At 42.9% G+C, this 20416-nt stretch overlaps 2 protein-coding genes and 1 pseudogene across 2 annotated transcripts; 2 read left to right on the top strand and 1 right to left on the bottom strand.

Moving 5' to 3' along the window:
• Positions 1-232: 232 nt before the first annotated feature.
• LOC127784466 (peptidyl-tRNA hydrolase, mitochondrial) lies at positions 233-2964 on the bottom strand. Its single transcript, XM_052311783.1, has 8 exons — positions 2661-2964; positions 2089-2173; positions 1739-1806; positions 1601-1651; positions 1439-1512; positions 1029-1087; positions 882-958; positions 233-775 (listed from the first exon to the last, which is right to left on the bottom strand). The coding sequence occupies exons 1-8, from the start codon at positions 2880-2882 to the stop codon at positions 659-661; spliced, it is 753 nt and encodes a 250-aa protein (XP_052167743.1). The 5' UTR covers positions 2883-2964; the 3' UTR covers positions 233-658.
• Positions 2965-7546: 4582 nt separating this feature from the next.
• Positions 7547-10810, top strand: LOC127757555 (receptor kinase-like protein Xa21). Its single transcript, XM_052283096.1, has 2 exons — positions 7547-10035; positions 10132-10810. The coding sequence occupies exons 1-2, from the start codon at positions 7728-7730 to the stop codon at positions 10494-10496; spliced, it is 2673 nt and encodes an 890-aa protein (XP_052139056.1). The 5' UTR covers positions 7547-7727; the 3' UTR covers positions 10497-10810.
• A 299-nt stretch (positions 10811-11109) lies between these two features.
• On the top strand, positions 11110-15382 carry LOC127773536 (LRR receptor-like serine/threonine-protein kinase EFR; annotated as a pseudogene).
• The last annotated feature ends 5034 nt before the right edge of the window (positions 15383-20416 follow it).

The following is a 20416-nucleotide window of genomic DNA, read 5'->3' on the forward strand; positions in this document are numbered from 1 at the left end:
GACGCGATTCTACATTTCTACGCAACAAATAGTGGCGAAAGCGAACGGCGGTTCAGCAGCATATTCCAGCGGTCCAGCCGGCTCCTACCGTGTTGCGAAACAATATCTTTTGCTGCCGTTGCTACGGGTTTATGAGCTCATGGCGTGCAGCGGCCTTGCAAGAACAAGAGGAGAATGCACCCGGTATGGCTCAATTCAGTGTGTGCAAGTAACAAGGTATTCAGATGAGTGATTACTTAATCAACACTTGTATATACATATAGAAAGTGAGACAAGGTACTGTGGAACACTGGAATCCTGTTTAACAGTATGCTGACGATTTCCAAAGTATAGATTACCAAGACAAAAAGGCTTCTCTCTCTCTCTCCCCCTACCAGGTCACCAAATTACAGTGCTACAATTGTTTTTTGAAATCAATACAAGGCTACAAATGTAAGGAACAGAAGTACGCATGTAGTGTGACGTCTCTAACTTCCCTGTATTTAAGCTGCTGGTGAAAATCACCGTACCAAGTTGCTGCAGCTCAAATAACAGTCCTCGGGAGCTCAGGATTTCCTGAGAGTAAAATGACCACCATGTGTGCAAGTGTCTACTGGATAGGAAACATTCAGATCTGACATAAGAATCTTTATGTTATAAGAATAAATTGAACACTTTATCATCTGTTCAGCATTTCAGAGGACTGTGCGGTGTTCACATAAGTTGCGCTCTTGTTGAATCCCTCAAGTGCCATTATTCTAACTGCCTCCAAGCCCCTATGGAAAGCGAAATCAAGCTGCAAAAAGAGATGTGTACATCTTAAACTAACAGTGCTATGCCCAGAACAGAAAATGAGGTAAATATGAAAAAAAAGGGTTTCTTGAAAGCATTCTAATTAAAACCTCTTCCTGTTCTTTTCTGTTAAATGGTCGGAGAACAAAATTGGCAGGATCCATCTTCCCAGGTGGTCGTCCAATGCCTGCAAGATATCACCGCAAGAATATTTTCAGACATGGTAACTGAGTTGAAAAAGGAGAGAAGCGCTATACCAATTCTTAGACGTGGGAAATCACGGTTCTGCTTCAAATGGTTGATAATGCTTCTCATCCTGCAAGTGGTGAACATATGGATGAGAGGTTCCCCAAGAGAAGATGTGGGAGAAACAAATGTACAATTGAACATCCTAAAGTTTGTCTGATGCATTTTCTCACAACTAAGCACCTTAGATCAGTTCTTAAGTAACAATGGATAATGCATTGCATTAGGACAAGTAGAAAGATGGTGCCAACGGTATATGATGAGAAATTAAGAATATCCTTTTGCTTAGGTGAACTTCAGAGTTATCTACCTCCAAAAGTTAGGTCTTCAGCATAAAGTTAGTAAAATAATCACTGAGTTAACACATGCAGGTAATGAGTTTCGACCATTTTGTAAAAGAAGTAGAAGAGAGCTGGAGTACCCATTATGACCGCCATGTCCACCTTTCGGCAGTAGACGCAATTTTGCAAAGGGCAAGTCTAGATCATCATACATCTGCAGAGAATAAAAAATGAATGAAGAATCAAAATATAGCAATCTGTTAAAAAAAACAGCAACCAGAAACTCGAGGATAGCACTTTACCACAAGAACTTGATTAAGTGGTATCTTGAAATATGAGACCAACTGCCCCACCTGTATAACTCGATTTGTCAAACGAAAAAGGTAAAAAGAAGAAGGAACAACTAGTAGTGAAGGTTGTTTTGGAATCAGTATACTTACAGACTCACCACTTGCATTCATAAAAGTTTGTGGCTTGGCCAGCATGATAGGGGCATCTCCAATACGACCTAAATATTATTTTCTGTTATGAATGTTTGATAGCACTACCTTCAGAATTTCAAACAAGTATATGCACCTGCTCATGTTTAATATTCAAGCATAGAGTATCTTAAACAAATAGCATTTGTTTATAGGTAATATTTATGAAAACCGCATAAATATTGTTAGAGTTGAAAAGGTAATGTGCAAGACTTGAGGAACAAACTACAGCTCTGGGAATCCAGATAGCATGGCTTCTTTCAACACAAGATGTATCAGTTGAAAAGAATTATATTAATTGTCAATATTACCTTTTCCTACCATTGCCTTGAACTGCATACTGCTGAGGGATATACCTTCAGCTTCTGCTATAACATCAATCATCTCGAATCCAACCTGTGAACAATATGAGCGACCTCAAGGTTAGCAACTAAATTAGATACATAATGCATTGGTGCACTCATATTGGGACTGTGTCATGCGTGACCATTTATTGAACAAAGGACTGAAGTTATGTGCAATATATATATTCCACGAAACTGATACTGAAGACATAGAAACTGAGAATCAGACGAAAAAACATTGTATAGAATTAGATGCCTCAAAAAGCAACGCATAATGAATTTTGCTGCCCTCAAAGTGAGATCTCCTTTGTAATATATACTGTCAACAAAAACTTGACAACTACACATTGAAATGTTCTTTTCAAATACTTCATCTAACATGTGGCCATTTCCATACTTGCAGAATGGGTTTGAGCTCTTCAACAGTCAGGAAGGTTGCAGTTTTGTTTATTTCGTCTTTGAACAACTACCAGTTCGAGTATTCGACCCTAATAACTACAGGGAGTCTAGTACAAGCAGCTCAAAATCAGGCAACTTACGTTGTGGCGAGTCCCTTGGTACACTTTCCCGGGGTTCCCGAGCCCGACGAACAACCACGGCTTCAGCGCGCCGCCGTCGCCCGCGGCCGCCGCGGCTGACGAGGAGGCCGCTCGGCACGCGGTGCCAGAGGCGGGGACCGCCAAGCATCTTGCCCTCGCGCGGGCGAATGAGAGGAGGGGGCAGGGGATTCGGGAAGCAGAGGCGCCGGAGAGCAGCCGCATCGCCGTAGTCGCCGCCGTTGCCGCCGCCCGTGAGGAGGAGGAACCACGAATTGGCGGCCGGCTCGGAACCAGGAGCGCTTTTTCATCGTCTACTCTGATCGGACGGATATGAGTAACCCAGGATCGGAATCCGACGGTTGCCTCCGAGCCCTCGATCTCGGCCGCGAGGCTTCAGAAATCTATGGCCCTGTTTGGGGAGGTTGTCATAGCTGAAAAGCTGCTTCTGTTAGAAGCTGCCTCAAACAGTCCACAGCTTCTGAGAATCTGTAGTTACAGATTTTGAAAAATGAACTAAGAAGGCAGAAGCTGGAGAAGCTGGGTTTTAGAGCTTTTTTAGATTCTCAGAAGCTGGCTACCAAACAGCTGCTTCTCAGAATCTAAATCTCCCCCAGACAGCAGTCACAGACTTCCGACGGTGGAAATGCCCCGTGCGGCACGGGCTCGAGTCCCTTCTCTGTTCTCTCTCTCGCAGTCTCGCTACGCGGTGGGCGCAAGGGCGGAAAGCCGACGGTCACTGGCGTAGCGTTCGGCCGAAGCGAGCCCGTAGGCCGGAGGAGCCACCCACTATCGTTGGTGACTAGGCCGCTATCGTTACAGCTAGGCTAATAGTACAGCTACTTGTTACCTCCAAAAAGAACCACATCATTCTATTATAGCAAATGACACAAGCTAATCAATACAGTAATACAATAATAGACCGTGGGTTTATTTGGGGAGCTTAAAATCATGAGAAGTAGTTGATTAGTAACCAGCTTGAATCTGAAAAAAGCAAGAATCTAACCGTTTGTTCATTTTCTAGATTCTATAACTATAACTTCTCATAATCTGGACCAAAAGCTGAACTGTTTGGGGGAGCTTCTAATTCTGGGAGAAGCTGTAGCAATTAAAAACTCCCCCCAACAGAACCTATATATACATCTCTATGCACTTCTCATGGGTAGTTTTGATTTTTTTTTTAAACTTCACTTGAATGTTGCAATTGGCTAAGAGCAGCAGTAATATTGGGAGCAGTGTACAACCGGGCTGTAAATTAGTCGCCGAGCTTCTCTCTCTTCCCTTCACCCTCCAGCTCACTCCTCAAACATACGTGAAGCCAGTATCGCCGGCGCTACGAGGGTTATTGTACCCGCTCTTAGAAGGTCAATTCTTGCGTCCTGCGTAGCCCGTGTCAGAGGCCACAGCCGAAAACTGTGGGTGTTGTGGCGGTGAACCTTCGCTTTTCCATGTTAAAGAGATTACCATAACTTACGTAAAAAAAAAGAACCTTTTTTTTTGCGCTAAGCTTGTAGTTGTAGCCGCTAGTTACTAATGCTCTCTAAACATTTTAGGTTACTATATTTTAAGATGGAACTAGTACTTACTACAATAGCCACTCTATTTGAGCTACATGATTACACAGGAAAAAGAAACAATTCTCACATGATGAATAGCAAATATTTACCTTGTTTCAACTCCTTAGATTAAACATATATTTCCACCATATCTTCATGCCATCAGAAATGAATGGCCCATCGTTTCGATATATTTACGAACGAAAAATAATTTATGAATACATTTTTTATATGCGCGTTCTTTTCCGATCTAAAAACAAAAGTTGAAAAATAAACTTCGATGTAAAAAACCCTAAAATCAACTCTAAATTTAAAATTAAAAATTTAAATTTTAGCTGATATGCATAAGTATAAGAAAAAAAAGATGAGGGACAAACTCTTCCTTGCTAGTAGTAACTGTTCGTGCTGTTGTCAAACGGTAGTCTAGCGCTACTGTTTGTATTCTTTTCGAAAAAAAAAATGAACTAGTTATACTGCTTTTTTATATGTGCTAATGGAATCCTAGCTACTCCGTATTTGAATTGACAAAATTAAAGCAGCATGTCATGCATTCTGCAGTTCTCTGCAGAGAGAAATTGGATCTGCACACAACACAGCAGGATCTGTTTAGTTCGTGAAAAGAAAATTTTTAGGTGTAACATCGAATGTTTAATCGTATGTGGGAAGGGTTTTTGAACACGAACGAAAAAACTAATTTCATAACTCACCTGAAAACCGTGAGACGAATCTTTTGAGTCCTAATTAGTCGGCTCAAAAGATTCATCTCGCGATTTCCTATCTAACTGTGTAATTGGTTTTTCTTTTAATCTATATTTAATACTCTATGCATGTGTCTATAAATAAAATTTGGATGTGATGTTTTTGAAAAAATAATTTGGGAACTGGAGTAAGCCCTATTGCCAAGGTGGATGTTTTCCGCGAGACCTGCAAGTCTTCCCCGCCATAACGTGTACGTTTGCACATTCTCAAGCAGCACCAGAAGATGAATCAGTTTAGCGAAAACTCCATGAGACGGACAAAAATGTGACAGTCATGTGTTATTATTACTCCCATCCCTCTCTAAACGATGTACAAACTAGACAGGGGATGTCCTGTCGATTAGGCAAGATCGCAAGACTCTTTCCCTAATTCCCAACCCGTCAACTGGTTCTTTATGAGTCACACACATATTCAGAGTTTCACACCGACGATGGCATGAAGTGCAGCAGAGATATACCAGTCCAGTGTGATCAGCGGTCATGTTTCTTCCAGTCCAGTCGCTTTCCAGCAAGAACGTGTCCAGTGGGGGCGCTAACTATCAGTCTACCACCAGTCAGCCCAAGGAAAAATAGACAAGGCAGCAACAGTTTTAGTTCATACTAGTCTAATCTTTGGAAATTGGAAGCATTAACAAGTCCGTAGCCTTCTTTATGTCCACAACTAGAGAAAAAATAACATGAGACGTTTCTCTAATAAAAGTTAGATAGAAATTTAGATATTCGTGGCATATTTTTCAAACTGCTAAATAATACGTTTCATGTAAAATTTTTCTATATGAAAAATTACTCTAAAATATCAGATAAATATATTTTCTCAAGTTTGTAATAAAAAAACTTAATTAATCATACGTTAATATCATCTCATTTTATATAAAATATTTAATTTTTATCTTCATCATCATCTATATATATGAGTTTCATTCGAACATAACGTACTACGCTGTGTATTCAAGGTAGCACTAGCAAATTAAGCTGTACACTCACAGGAACAAATGCCAATTTCGTTTCCGTACAACGTTCCCCCTTCACTGTTTTCTTTGGTGAGATGAAAAAAATGTCATGCTAATTAATTAAGCTGTGTCCCCGCAAAAAGAAATTAATTATTATTTCCTCTTTCGCCTATTCTTTCATCACGGTCACAAACGTGAACGTGCACGTACAGGGAAGCAGCTTGTGAACGAGCTCGCTCGCATCAACTTTTAGGCCGCCTTTGATTTATTGAAAAAATATAGAAATTTTGAAGGATTTTAATCCTACAGAAAAATTTTCTATAACACCCTTTGAAACAAATGATCAAATCCTATCATATCCTTTGGAATTTCTATGGAATAGATAATTCTAAAGAGACTTTCTTGAGGAAATTTAACAAGAGCTCTAACCTCTTGAAAGCTTTCCTTTTAGTCTATCTCTTTCATCCGATTTTCTTCCCTTTTGCCGCGATTCAATCAAACGGTCATTCCTGTGTTTTGTAATCCTCTATTTTACACTTGCATTCCTATTAGGGTCCCTTTGATTCGCAGGATATGAAAAACACAGAAATAGGAAAAACACAATATTTGAAGTGGTAGGATTTTCAAATCCTACGGGAAGAGAAAACAGAGGAAAACGTAAGAAGATCCTTTGATATAGGCATAGGGAAAACAAAGGAATTCGCACCAGGAAGAATTCCAAGAGGTCTTACCTCTTTTTTAGTTTCCTTTGGAATCCACTCATAGGAATGCAATCCTATAGAATTTATACTTGCCTTTTCTATGAATCAAAGAGGCTTAAAGGAAAAAAATCCTTTGAAATCCCATTTCTAAAAAAAATCATTTGGCATTCTTTTAAATTAAAGAGGCCCTAGAATCCTATGCTTTTCTTATTCCTTCGTTTTTTCATTCCTAAGATTCAAAGGGATCCTTAGTTTATATTCCTTCTCCAGTTTTTCCAATTCAGCTCTCTCGTTTTCGTGCGCACGCTTTTAAACTACTAAATAGTATGTTTTATATTAATTATTTTTTAAAAAAGCTAATACTTAATTAATCATACGATAATACGATGCATCATTTTGCGTGCAGCCTTAGTTTCCATTGGGGGCAAAGTCTCTGGTCGGTCTTCCCGATGTACGTGGTCTGGCTTCTCCAGTCTCCACTATCGCAACTCCCAGGATTTAAGCTTGGGCACCACGCCATGCACAGCTACCAGCTTCAGCCAGCTGCCACCTCCGATTCCATCGAGCTCTCCTCCTGCCAATGGCGCTCGTCTTCTTCTTCTTCGTCGTCTTCCACCTCGCCGTGCTGATGGCTGCGCTCCTGCTCGCAAGCGCGCCGGCGTTCGCCACGGCCGACGATCTGTCGGCGCTGCTGGCGTTCAGGGCGCGGGTGTCCGACCCGCGCGGCGTGCTCCGCCGCGGCAACTGGACGGCGGCCGCGCCCTACTGCGCCTGGCTCGGCGTCACCTGCGGCGGCCACCGCCACCCGCTGCGCGTCACGGCGCTGGAGCTGCCCGGCGTGCAGCTCGCCGGCTCGCTGGCCCCCGAGCTCGGCGAGCTCACCTTCCTCTCCACCCTCAACCTCAGCGACGCCCGGCTCTCGGGCCCGATCCCTGATGGCATCGGCAACCTGCCACGCCTCCTGTCTCTCGATCTCTCCAGCAACCGCCTCTCAGGTAATCTCCCCTCGTCTCTCGGCAACCTCACCGTGCTTGAAATCCTCGACCTTGACTCGAACAACCTCACCGGTGAAATCCCTCCCGACCTGCACAATCTGAAGGACATTATGTACCTTGGATTAAGCAGAAACGAGTTGAGCGGGCAGATACCACGTGGCATGTTCAATGGCACGTCACAGCTTGTTTTCTTGAGCCTTGCTTACAACAAACTAACAGGGAGCATTCCTGGTGCTATTGGTTTCTTGCCAAACATTCAGGTGCTTGTACTGTCAGGGAACCAGCTTTCAGGGCCAATACCTGCATCGCTGTTTAACATGTCCAGCTTGGTACGGATGTACCTGGGCAAGAACAATCTCTCTGGCTCTATCCCAAACAACGGAAGCTTCAACCTTCCCATGCTGCAAACAGTTAATCTCAACACAAACCATTTAACTGGCATAGTGCCTCAAGGCTTTGGGGCATGCAAGAACCTGCAAGAGTTCATTCTATTCAGCAATGGCTTCACCGGTGGCATACCACCGTGGCTGGCTTCTATGCCTCAGTTGGTGAATGTCTCCTTAGGTGGCAATGACCTTTCTGGTGAAATCCCTGCCAGCTTGGGCAACCTTACAGGTCTCACCCATCTGGATTTCACCAGGAGTAATCTGCATGGGAAGATACCACCGGAGCTGGGACAGCTGACACAGCTGCGGTGGCTGAACCTTGAGATGAATAACCTGACCGGTAGCATCCCAGCCTCTATCAGAAACATGTCTATGATCTCTATCCTTGACATATCCTTTAACTCATTGACTGGATCTGTGCCAAGGCCACTATTTGGTCCAGCCCTTAGTGAACTCTACATTGACGAGAATAAGCTCAGTGGGGATGTCGATTTCATGGCTGACCTGTCAGGTTGCAAGAGCCTTAAGTATCTTGTGATGAACACAAACTACTTCACTGGTAGCATCCCAAGTTATATTGGCAACCTTTCCTCCCTCCAGATCTTTCGAGCATTCAAGAACCAAATTACTGGAAATATCCCTGATATGACAAATAAGAGCAACATGTTGTTCATGGATCTTCGCAACAACCGATTTACCGGGGAAATTCCGGTATCAATTACAGAGATGAAGGATCTCGAAATGATTGATTTTTCTTCTAATGAGTTGGTTGGGACCATTCCTGCAAATATTGGCAAATCAAACCTGTTTGCCCTAGGCCTTGCCTACAACAAGCTCCATGGCCCCATACCTGATAGCATTAGTAATCTAAGTCGGCTACAAACCTTAGAACTATCAAATAATCAGCTCACTTCAGCAGTACCGATGGGCCTATGGGGCCTTCAAAATATCGTGGGTCTTGATCTGGCTGGAAATGCTTTGACTGGCTCTTTGCCAGAAGTTGAAAATCTGAAAGCAACAACATTTATGAACCTTTCTTCCAATCGATTTTCTGGTAATTTACCAGCCTCACTTGGACTATTTAGCACACTGACCTACTTAGACCTTTCATATAACTCCTTCTCTGGAACAATTCCAAAGTCCTTTGCAAATCTTAGTCCTCTCACTACCCTGAATCTCTCTTTCAATAGATTGGATGGGCAAATCCCAAATGGTGGTGTGTTCTCAAACATTACCCTCCAATCTTTGAGAGGGAACACAGCACTCTGTGGTCTTCCACGCCTTGGTTTCCCCCATTGCAAAAATGACCATCCTCTTCAGGGTAAAAAATCAAGGCTTCTAAAAGTAGTTCTTATTCCAAGCATATTGGCTACTGGAATAATAGCAATCTGCTTGCTGTTTTCGATTAAATTTTGCACTGGCAAGAAACTGAAGGGCCTGCCGACTACTATGAGTTTGGAGTCAAACAACAACCATAGGGCTATCTCCTACTATGAGCTGGTTCGTGCCACAAACAACTTCAATAGTGATCACCTACTAGGAGCTGGAAGCTTTGGCAAAGTCTTCAAGGGCAATCTAGACAATGAGCAGATCGTCGCGATAAAAGTCCTCAACATGGACATGGAAAGAGCTACCATGAGTTTTGAAGTCGAGTGCCGTGCACTTCGCATGGCTCGGCACCGAAACTTGGTGAGGATACTCACCACCTGTTCGAATCTGGACTTCAAGGCGTTGGTGCTGCAGTACATGCCCAATGGGAGCCTGGACGAATGGTTGCTGTACAGTGACAGGCATTGCCTTGGATTGATGCAGAGGGTGAGCATCATGTTGGATGCGGCGCTCGCTATGGCTTACCTACACCATGAGCACTTTGAGGTAGTCCTCCACTGTGATCTGAAGCCAAGCAACGTGCTGCTTGACGCAGACATGACGGCTTGCATCGCAGACTTTGGAATTGCAAGGTTATTGCTAGGAGAGGACACCTCCATATTCTCCAGGAGCATGCCAGGAACAATCGGATACATGGCACCAGGTAATCACTTGTCGATTTACCGTTCATCTTTGGTTCCACTGAAATCGCCAATTTCTGCAGATCCCCCTTGATCTTTGTTTACCATGAACATCACAGAGTACGGGTCGACAGGAAAAGCATCGCGAAAGAGCGACGTGTTCAGCTACGGGGTCATGCTCCTGGAGGTCTTCACGGGGAAGAAGCCAACCGACGCCATGTTCGTCGGAGAGCTGAGCTTGAGGGAGTGGGTCAACCGAGCGCTCTCGTCAAGGCTCGCCGACGTCGTACATCCTGGCATCTCTCTGTATGACGACACGGTGAGCAGCGATGATGCCCAAGGTGAATCAACCGGCAGCAGGAGCTGCTTAGCGCAGCTGCTGGATTTGGGGCTGCAGTGTACCAGAGACTTGCCTGAGGACAGGGTGACGATGAAGGATGTGACTGTGAAACTGCAGCGGATCAAGGAGGTATTACAAGCCTAGATAGTCTTGTCCTGCAGCCCTGCAGATGATAACCCAAAGCTGGCAAGGCCATGTGTCATCTGTGGTGGTTGCAAATGCTGAACTGCATCATGAAAGCTGTAGCCTTCCTTGAAAAGATACCTGTAACAGTAGTTGAGTTGCAGGTTTGCAGCCATCTAACAAAAAGTAATATACTACGTGTTAGAGTTGTTTAGGGCTTAATCCTCCAATAACCTGCCAAAGAATGCAATGAATATTTCTACTAGTTTTCAAAGGACCACTGAAAAATTTCAGTTAACCCAACAATATATGAGAGGTCCACGATTCCATCATGATGCCCACAGCCCACCCTCCATCGTACAGAAAATAAGCAAACAATGCAAGCAAGCAATTAAATACTTAATGGAAGGGAAGTTGTGCACGTACAGCTTCTCTTGTATTCAATGTACTACTATCAATTATCAGTGATCATGACGCTGTTTGATGGCTCCATGGATATGGATAGTCTAGCATGGGGAAGAGCGACTATCATCAACTTGCTTCGCTGAACCTGACCGCCTTCAATAATAGACATGTGAAATGGCGGTTGGTGTGAAATGGTGCGTTGGTGAGCACGATTCAGAGCATAGTCTACTCAGGATTGACCAAACACATGGAAAGTGTTGCTTCTCTTAGACTCTTAGTCAACTGCTGAATAAGGGTGTGTTTAGTTGGGGAAAAGGAAATTTTTGGATGTCACATCGGACGTTTGACCGGATGTCGGAAGGGGTTTTCGGAACCGCGAGACGAATCTTTTGAGACTAATTAAGCCGTCATTAGCACATGTGGGTTACTGTAGCACTTATGGCTAATCACGGACTAATTAGGCTTAAAAGATTCGTCTCGCGATTTCCCCCATAACTGTGCAATTAGTTTTTCTTTTAATCTATATTTAATGTTTCATGCATATGTCCAAAGATTCGATGTGATGTTTTTGGAAAAAAAAATTTGGGTAACTAGACGGGCCCTAATAAGAAATGGATCTCTAGGATAGAAGCGCTTCAGTATTTTTACAGTTCTTTGATACCTGAAACAACAGCCAGGAACAAACTTTTAAAAAGATTGTCCTGAAAAAAATCACACCAGATGTCTCATTCGTGAAAAGAAAAGGCATAAGTAATGGTGCCAAGCATACCAAGATAGTATCAAAGATGGAAATGGCATATAATATCCAGCTGCTATCCAGGAAATGTTGATTGCTTGCTCCTTCTGACTTCCGAAAGAGGTCGTTTCTTCGAAGGGAGTCTACAGCTCTAAAACGAAGAAGTCAAGAGTACCATGTTCTCTTCCTTTCACAACATATATCGGCAAAAGAGTGGGCTCTCTGTTGACCATTCAGCATTATGCACATGCCAATTTAAAACCAGCACACTGCTCACGCGTATCCTCATCATCAACCTTCATTCCTTCGCTACCATGGCTCTTCTCTGTGTGAGCATGGTGCTCCTCATCCTACTGGTACCATGCATCACTGCACAGTCTGCACTCACCTCTCCATCCAACAACACAGACCTCGCTGCACTGCTCGACTTCAAGGCGCAGGTCAAGGACCCTAATGGCATCCTTGCCAGCAATTGGACTGCCAGTGCACCCTTCTGCTCATGGATTGGGGTCTCATGCGACAGCAGCGGCAAGTGGGTCACTGGGCTTGAGTTTGAAGACATGGCACTTGAAGGAACCATCAGCCCGCAGATTGGCAACCTCTCCTTCCTCTCCAGCCTTGTACTCAGCAACACCAGCCTCACCGGACCTGTACCAACCGAGCTCGGTAGGCTGCCCCGACTACAAACTCTTGTTCTTTCATACAACAGCTTGTCAGGTACCATCCCCTCCATCCTTGGCAACCTCACGAGGCTTGAGTCTCTTTATCTTAAGAGCAACAAATTCTTTGGGGGGATTCCGCAAGAGTTGGCAAATCTTAACAATCTTCAGATACTAAGATTGTCAGATAACGACTTGAGCGGACCAATACCACAAGGCCTGTTCAATTACACACCCAACCTGAGTATGATACGACTCGGGTCAAATAGGCTAACAGGAGCAATTCCTGGTAGCGTTGGATCATTGTCGAAGCTGGAGATGCTAGTCCTAGAAAATAATCTTCTCTCAGGCTCCATACCTGCTGCTATCTTCAATATGTCCTACCTGCAAGCCATAGCTGTCACACGGAACAATCTCAGAGGTCCGATTCCTGGAAACGAGAGCTTTCACCTCCCTATGTTGGAAGTGTTCTCTCTCAGTGAAAATTGGTTCGATGGACCTATCCCATCGGGCCTTTCCAAATGTCAAAACCTTGATGCGATCTCCCTAGCTGTAAATAATTTCACAGGTTCTGTGCCATCATGGCTGGCGACAATGCCAAACCTCACTGCAATTTACTTGTCAACCAACGAGCTCACTGGAAAGATCCCAGTTGAACTGAGCAATCATACTGGGCTGCTTGCTTTGGACCTTACCGAGAACAAGCTAGAGGGAGAAATACCACCAGAGTTTGGACAGCTGAGAAACCTCAGGTATATAAGCTTTGCAAACAACCAAATAACAGGTACCATTCCCGAATCTATAGGCAATCTCTCTAACCTCACCACAATAGATTTGTTCGGAAACGGATTAACTGGATCAGTGCCAATGTCATTTGGGAACTTGCGGAATCTTCGTCGCATCTTTGTTGATGGGAACCAGCTCAGTGGGAACCTTGAATTCCTAGCTGCATTATCAAATTGCAGTAATCTGAACACAATTGGCATGTCATACAATGCATTTCAAGGGAGTTTACTACCCTATGTTGGAAACCTTAGCACACTGATGGAAATTTTTGTAGCAGACAACAATAGGATCACTGGAAGCATCCCAGTACATTGGCTAAGCTTACCAACCTACTGATGCTATCTCTCAGTGGAAACCAGCTAAGCGGGATGATCCCCACGCAGATCACATCAATGAACAATCTCCAAGAACTCAATCTCTCCAACAACACCTTGTCTGGCACCATCCCAGTAGAAATCAGTGGATTAACAAGCCTAGTTAAGCTGCATCTTGCTAACAATCAACTTGTCGGTCCTATTCCAAGTACCATCGGTAGCCTAAACCAGTTACAAGTTGTGGTATTGTCCCAAAACTCGTTGTCTTCAACAATACCAATTAGTTTGTGGCATCTTCAGAAACTTATTGAGCTTGATTTATCACATAACTCTTTGAGTGGCTCTCTACCTGCTGATATTGGAAAACTGACAGCAATTACTAAGATGGATCTATCAAGAAACCAGCTATCAGGTGATATACCATTTTCTTTTGGTGAACTCCAGATGATGATCTATATGAATCTATCCAATAATCTACTCCAAGGTTCAATACCAGATTCAGTTGGCAAGTTACTAAGTATTGAGGAGTTAGACCTTTCCTCCAATGTGCTTTCTGGTGTCATCCCAAAGTCCTTGGCCAATCTCACTTATCTTGCCAATTTGAACCTATCTTTCAATAGACTAGAGGGTCAGATACCAGAAGGAGGTGCGTTCTCAAACATCACTGTCAAGTCATTGATGGGAAACAAGGCACTATGCGGCCTTCCGAGCCAAGGAATAGAATCATGTCAGAGCAAAACTCACTCAAGATCAATCCAACGGCTACTAAAATTCATATTACCTGCAGTTGTGGCATTTTTTATTTTAGCTTTTTGCTTGTGTATGTTGGTAAGAAGGAAGATGAATAAGCAAGGAAAGATGCCACTATCCTCAGATGCAGACTTGCTGAATTACCAGTTAATTTCGTACCATGAACTTGTCCGTGCAACAAGAAACTTCAGTGATGATAACTTGCTAGGGAGTGGAAGCTTTGGTAAAGTCTTCAAAGGCCAGTTAGATGATGAGTCCATTGTTGCAATAAAGGTCCTAAACAAGCAACAGGAAGTAGCTTCCAAAAGCTTTGACACAGAGTGCCGGGCGTTACGAATGGCTCGTCACCGAAACTTGGTGAGGATTGTTAGCACTTGTTCTAATCTTGACTTCAAAGCACTAGTTTTTGAGTATATGCCCAATGGCAGTTTGGATAATCAGTTGTACTCAAATGATGGGCTGCACCTCAGTTTCCTCCAAAGGCTCAGCATCATGCTGGATGTTGCAATGGCAATGGAGTATCTACACCACCATCACTTTGAGTTAGTCCTGCATTTTGATTTAAAACCAAGCAATATTTTGCTTGACAATGATATGGTTGCACATGTTGCCGACTTTGGAATTTCCAAGTTGCTGTTTGGAGATGATAACTCTATCACATTAACGAGTATGCCAGGCACCGTTGGATACATGGCTCCAGGTAATAACCCTTGTAAAGTCTGTACAATATGTATTCTTGTTTCCTCTAACTTAAGCTGACCAGTTCTCTTTCGACATGTGCAAACAGAGTTTGGATCAACAGGAAAAGCATCACGCAGAAGTGACGTTTACAGTTACGGAATTGTTCTCCTCGAAGTCTTCACAAGGAAAAAACCAACTGATCCAATGTTCGTCAGTGAGTTGACCTTCAGGCAATGGATTAATCAAGCATTCCCATATGAGCTCTCAAATGTCACTGACTGTAGTCTACAACAAGATGGTCATACGGGTACTGAGGATCTGAGTAAGCTATCTGAGGATTCAATTATCGTGAATACCTGTCTAGCATCCATAATTGAGTTGGGCTTGCTTTGCTCAAGAGATGCACCTGATGACAGAGTCCCAATGAATGAAGTAGTTATCAGGTTAAACAAGATCAAGTCAAATTACTATTCTCTCTGTGGAAGCAACGGAGCTCACCTGGTGAAATATCCTGAAATACCCTCTTTAGTGCATCTGGAAACTAATCAAAATGGTTCGGAAGAAAAGAACTTATAATAGGTTTTTACAATTGTCAAGTCCATATAAAAGGCTTTATGTAAGTAGTATCAGTTGCAAATTGCAAATCTGAGCCACACGTTTGTAATGAGTCAAAAGAGAGGAATAGACATATCTTTTCATTAAATGTAAATCAGTGCGGAACTATGGATAGTGGAGGAGGAGGTTGAGGCTCGGTTGAAGGCTTGAGAAGATGGTTTGCAGCAAAAATGCTCTGATCAACTAATCAACTAGCAAAAGGTGACATATAAGTGCTTTCGCATACAGGGTCAGGTTATGCCACAGAGCAAAGCTAGGTGGCTTTTGAATTTTGTCTTACTTTTACCTGCTTATAGTAGTCTTCATAGTCCCATATTTCCTTGATGAACTGATGAGTAGAGCTCAAGTATTATACTATTTGAAAAAACATGTCACAATATCACTGACAACATATTTTTGGTATTACTTTGAGCAGAAACTGAAAAGAAGAATCACCAATACTATGAGACATGAATTTCTCCTTGAAACATACAAAACGTTAACCTTGTCATGAAATAATCAAAACGGCATAATGCTAACTTTTTTTAAACAGAGGACAAGTACTGCTTTCATTTTTCATCAAGAAAGAAAATTAATACATTCTGTGATAAAGCTAATAGTGCCCAGCCTATTTGCAGCTTCTTTTCTTTTCTTTCAGAAGCTGAACTAGTGTGGTACTACTCGAAAGGCAGGAAATAAATAGCTAATGCCTATGCGTTCAATCAGGTCTTGCCGTGCGAGATTAGCTCTGAGATAAAAACAGGCCACGCACAACTTAAGGTAGCAAATCATGATTATCTAAGAGGGAAATACTTGAACCATCCATCACTTTAGAATAGGGTGTTCTAGATGCAGGAAGTAATATGAACTTTAGGACAACATGTACTGATGTACAGTTTAAAGCATATTATCACTAGAATACTAGATTAGGGAAATTCTCCACAAAAAGCAAGCCCGGGAGGAGGCGAAGAACGTACCTACCAGCATTTCCGAATCCCAGTCCCCTGGTTACTGATCAAGGCAAGGAAGCATTCTCGGCGACTCAAATACCTAGTCCTTACTCGGGGTAGCAGCCCCCGTCACAGGCATTGCCGATGCGCGCGCTGATCTGCGGAGCGGCGCGGATGCGGGCCGGGAGCGTCTTGCGGAGAGAAGCCGACAAAGCAGCACCTCACGACGGCGAAAATCGCCGCCCCGCGCCGTCGCCGCCGGCCATGGCCACCATCTTCACTGGCTTTTCCCCTCTCTCGCGCGGCGTGGAGCCCAACACGCTGTGGGCCCATGATGGTAGGAGTTAGGGAGAATGAATAAGTCCACTTTCACTCCCTCCATATAGCTCTAATCTGTGTGCATCCTTCAACCGTAATACTACTGGGTATGAAACCGTGCAAAATTTATCAAAAATTCAAAATATTTTTTAAAATTTATTTGAATTTAAGGATGTTACCACGGTTTTTCTATTACCGTACCCCGCGGTAAGGCTGGTAATCGAGGTAACCGCGCGGTTACCGACGGTGGTGTCCATCGCATTAAATAAAGGGTAATGATATGGCAAGTGAATAAATGAGTAAAAAGAAAGAAACTAGGTTTTGCATTAGACATAGTTTGTACATAACATCCAATATATCATACAATATAAGTAGCATTAAATTTAAATATAGAAAAGTGGTGTTTGCATTGAAAGAGTAGTGTCTAGTACTTTTCTTGATGATGTGAAGTTTATGTAAACTATCTCTAGTGTATTGGGTTAGGACTGGCTTAAGGACTCCCTCAACTATCAATAACGTTCAATTTGCCTCCCTAGGTGGTTTTGATAGCGGTTTTGTCTTACGTGGCATGTGTTGATCAAGTCTTTATCTTACGTGACATTATATTCATTAAAAATTATAGGACCCACGTGTAAGTGCCCTCGTCTTCTTCCTTACCTCACCCCCCTCTCTCTCCTTCGTCTCTTTCCTCTTCCTCCCCTCACTAGAGAGTTGGCCGAGCCCGAGATGGAGGTGTCCATAGCCCAAGATATCATTTGGGAAATCGTTGAATTTTCGTCGCATCTTTGTTGATGGGAACCAGCTAAGTGGGAACCTTGAATTCCTGGTTGCATTATCAAATTGCAGGAGTCTGAACACAATTGGTATGTCATGCAATGTATTTGTACAGAGTTTACCACCCTACTCCCTCTGTCCCATAAAAAATGAGTCTAAAACCGAATGTGACATATCTTAGTACTATTAATCTGAACAGATGTATATTCAAATTCGCAGTATTAAGATGTGTCACATACGATATTAGTTTGGTTTTCTATAGGATGGAGGAAGTGTGTTGGAAACCTTAGCACACTGCTCGAAGTTTTTGTACTATCTCCATCCCAAAATAAAAGCAGTTTTACACTGTTAATGTCCAACGTTTGACCATTCGTCCTCCAATGTTTGACCGTTCGTCTTATTTAAAATTTTTTTATAATTAGTAATTTCATTGTTATTAGATGATAAAGCATGGATAATATTTTATATGTGACTATTTTTTTATAAATTTTTCAAATAAGACGAACGGTTAAACGTTGTACACGCATATACAGGAAAGACGAGCGCTCCCGTCAAGGCTCGCCAACGTCGTAGATCCCGGCATCTCTCTGTATGACGAGTCTGGACGACACGGTGAGCAGCGATGATGCCCAATATATCAGTTATCAGTTATCAGTTATCAGTAGCACAGTAGTATTACAGAAAGATACGATGCCTATGTGTTCTCTGCTTGATGGCTCCAGCAACAGGAAAGAGATAGTCTAACATAGGGAGTGTGACTATCATCAACTTGACAACTTGCGTTGCTGAATCTGACTGCCCTTAAAGTATGTCAAGTGGCATGGGTTACATCTCAATTTTACTGTGCACGACTCAGCACAGGTGTATTACCTGTCAGGGTTGACTACTGAATAATGATGAAATGAACCTCTAGGACTGCCGCTATCTAGGACTGCCTCTGCACTACCGAACACTGAGGAAAATAGACTTTCTTCCCCTAATCCAAAAAATTGGCTCACGACACCCGACCTGGAAAGGACGTTTCTTCAATTCGTCGGGTCGTGAAACCCTGGTTAAGTCGGTTCTCAGTCCCATGCCCATTCATCATCTTTCGGTCCTACAAGCGCCCAAGTGGGTATTCAAGAGGATTGACACATTTAGGAGATCTTTTCTTTGGAAGGGAGAAGACCCTGATCACTCCAACCCAGGTAGTTGTTTGGTTAACTAGCAAACAGTGTGCAGGCCGAAATCTCTTGGGAGGGCTCGGTATCCCCGATCTAGAGAAATTCTCCAGAGCCCTTCGCCTCCACTGGCTGTGGTTCAAATGGAAACAGGCTGACAAACCTTGGGCTGCCTAGGATGGTCGTGCCCTGCGATGATTCTGATAAGAGGCTATTTCAAGCAGCAACAACGATCATGGTAGGGGATGGGGCAAAAACAAGTTTCTGGCGTGACCACTGGCTAAATGGTTGTTGTCCCAAAGACATTGCCCCTCTCTGTTTCCGCTTAGCAAAACGAAAGCAAAGATGCATCCAGGTGGAATTCTCGTCAAACAACAGGATCGTCTCATTCAGACAATTCATGACAGTGAAAGAGATCTGATTGTGCGTCTGGGAGGCATGATTCAAGATTTTCAGCCATCTCAAAGTGCTGATGATATTTCCTGGAACTGGAATTCATCGGGTTGTTACTCTAGTAAATCTGCTTACTCATATCAATTTGCAGGTTCTTTCTCTCGTCTTTGTTTTGAATCCCCATGGAAGTTTCCCACAAATTTTGACAATTTGACCCTTTGCAAAAACTAATTTTACAAATAATCCGCGACTAAAACTTATTTCAGAAATGACCCTTTTGTTCAGCGCCAAATCGTATGGCACTAAACTTAGACACCTCAGCGTTACGTCAACTGGCGCTGAATGTCGTGTCACCGTGGATGGGAGGCTGAGTCGGCGTGCCAACATGCATTCAGCACCGTGCTATTTGGCACTAAGGTATCTAAGTTCAACGCCATACGATTGGCACTGAACAAAATGGTCATTTTTGAAATAAGTTTTGGCCACGATTCATTTGTAAAATTAGTTTTTGTAAAGGGTCAAATTGTCAAAAATTGTGGGAAGTTTCCTGCCGAACCGAAAATGCGTTCCTTTGGCTGGCTCATTCTCCATCACAAAACATTAACAGCTCAAAACCTGCTAAGGAGACATTGGCCGTGCAATTGGATATATTGCCTTTGCACGTGTGCGTTTGAGGACACAAATCATCAGTTTTGTGACTGTGTTTTTGCCAGAGAAGTTTGGACTTTGATTCACACTTGGCAAACATTGTCAGTTCCATCCATTCAGCCGGGGGACATTTCTTCTTGGTGGGATAAGTCAATCGAGACAGCATAACAAATCAAAAGCAGGATGTTAGAGGAGCTCTGTTAACTACTTGGTGGAATATTTGGCTAGAAAGAAACAAGGGAATTTTCAAAAACTGTTCTTGTACAGCGAACGAGGTGGCTATTATCTTGTCATGCAGGACCTAGACCTTCAAAGATCGGCTTTTAGACCTCCTTGGTCTCTGTTGAATGCCGGTCCTTCATCTTTTTCTGGGATTGTAAACTTTTGATTTTTTTTTCCCTTTTAATTAAAATTCCGGCAAATCTTCTGCAGTCGTTCTTAAAAAAAAAAAAAGAACCAGAGAAGCGATTCACCATTTCACAGTTCTAATATACCTGAAACAACAGCAGCTAGTTCAGTTCTCTGCCGCAGCCATGAGTCATGCAGCTTTCCCCTCTTTCATATCAGTAGCTCTAGCGAAGAAATTCACTATTTTAGTGAACCTCTTAACGCACTTGAATAGTAGCTATTTTCTTGCTGAAAAATTCCAGAAAGTAAGTAGCTTAGTGATCTTATTTGCCACTGTTATACATTTTTTTTTTTGAAACGTCTGTTAAACATTTTCCTAACTTCCATATGAATATACTTGGAGTTTGCTTTCAAAAAAATATACT

The sequence above is a fragment of the Oryza glaberrima genome, chromosome 1 (assembly GCF_000147395.1).
Source record: "Oryza glaberrima chromosome 1, OglaRS2, whole genome shotgun sequence".
NCBI classification, from domain to species: domain Eukaryota; kingdom Viridiplantae; phylum Streptophyta; class Magnoliopsida; order Poales; family Poaceae; genus Oryza; species Oryza glaberrima.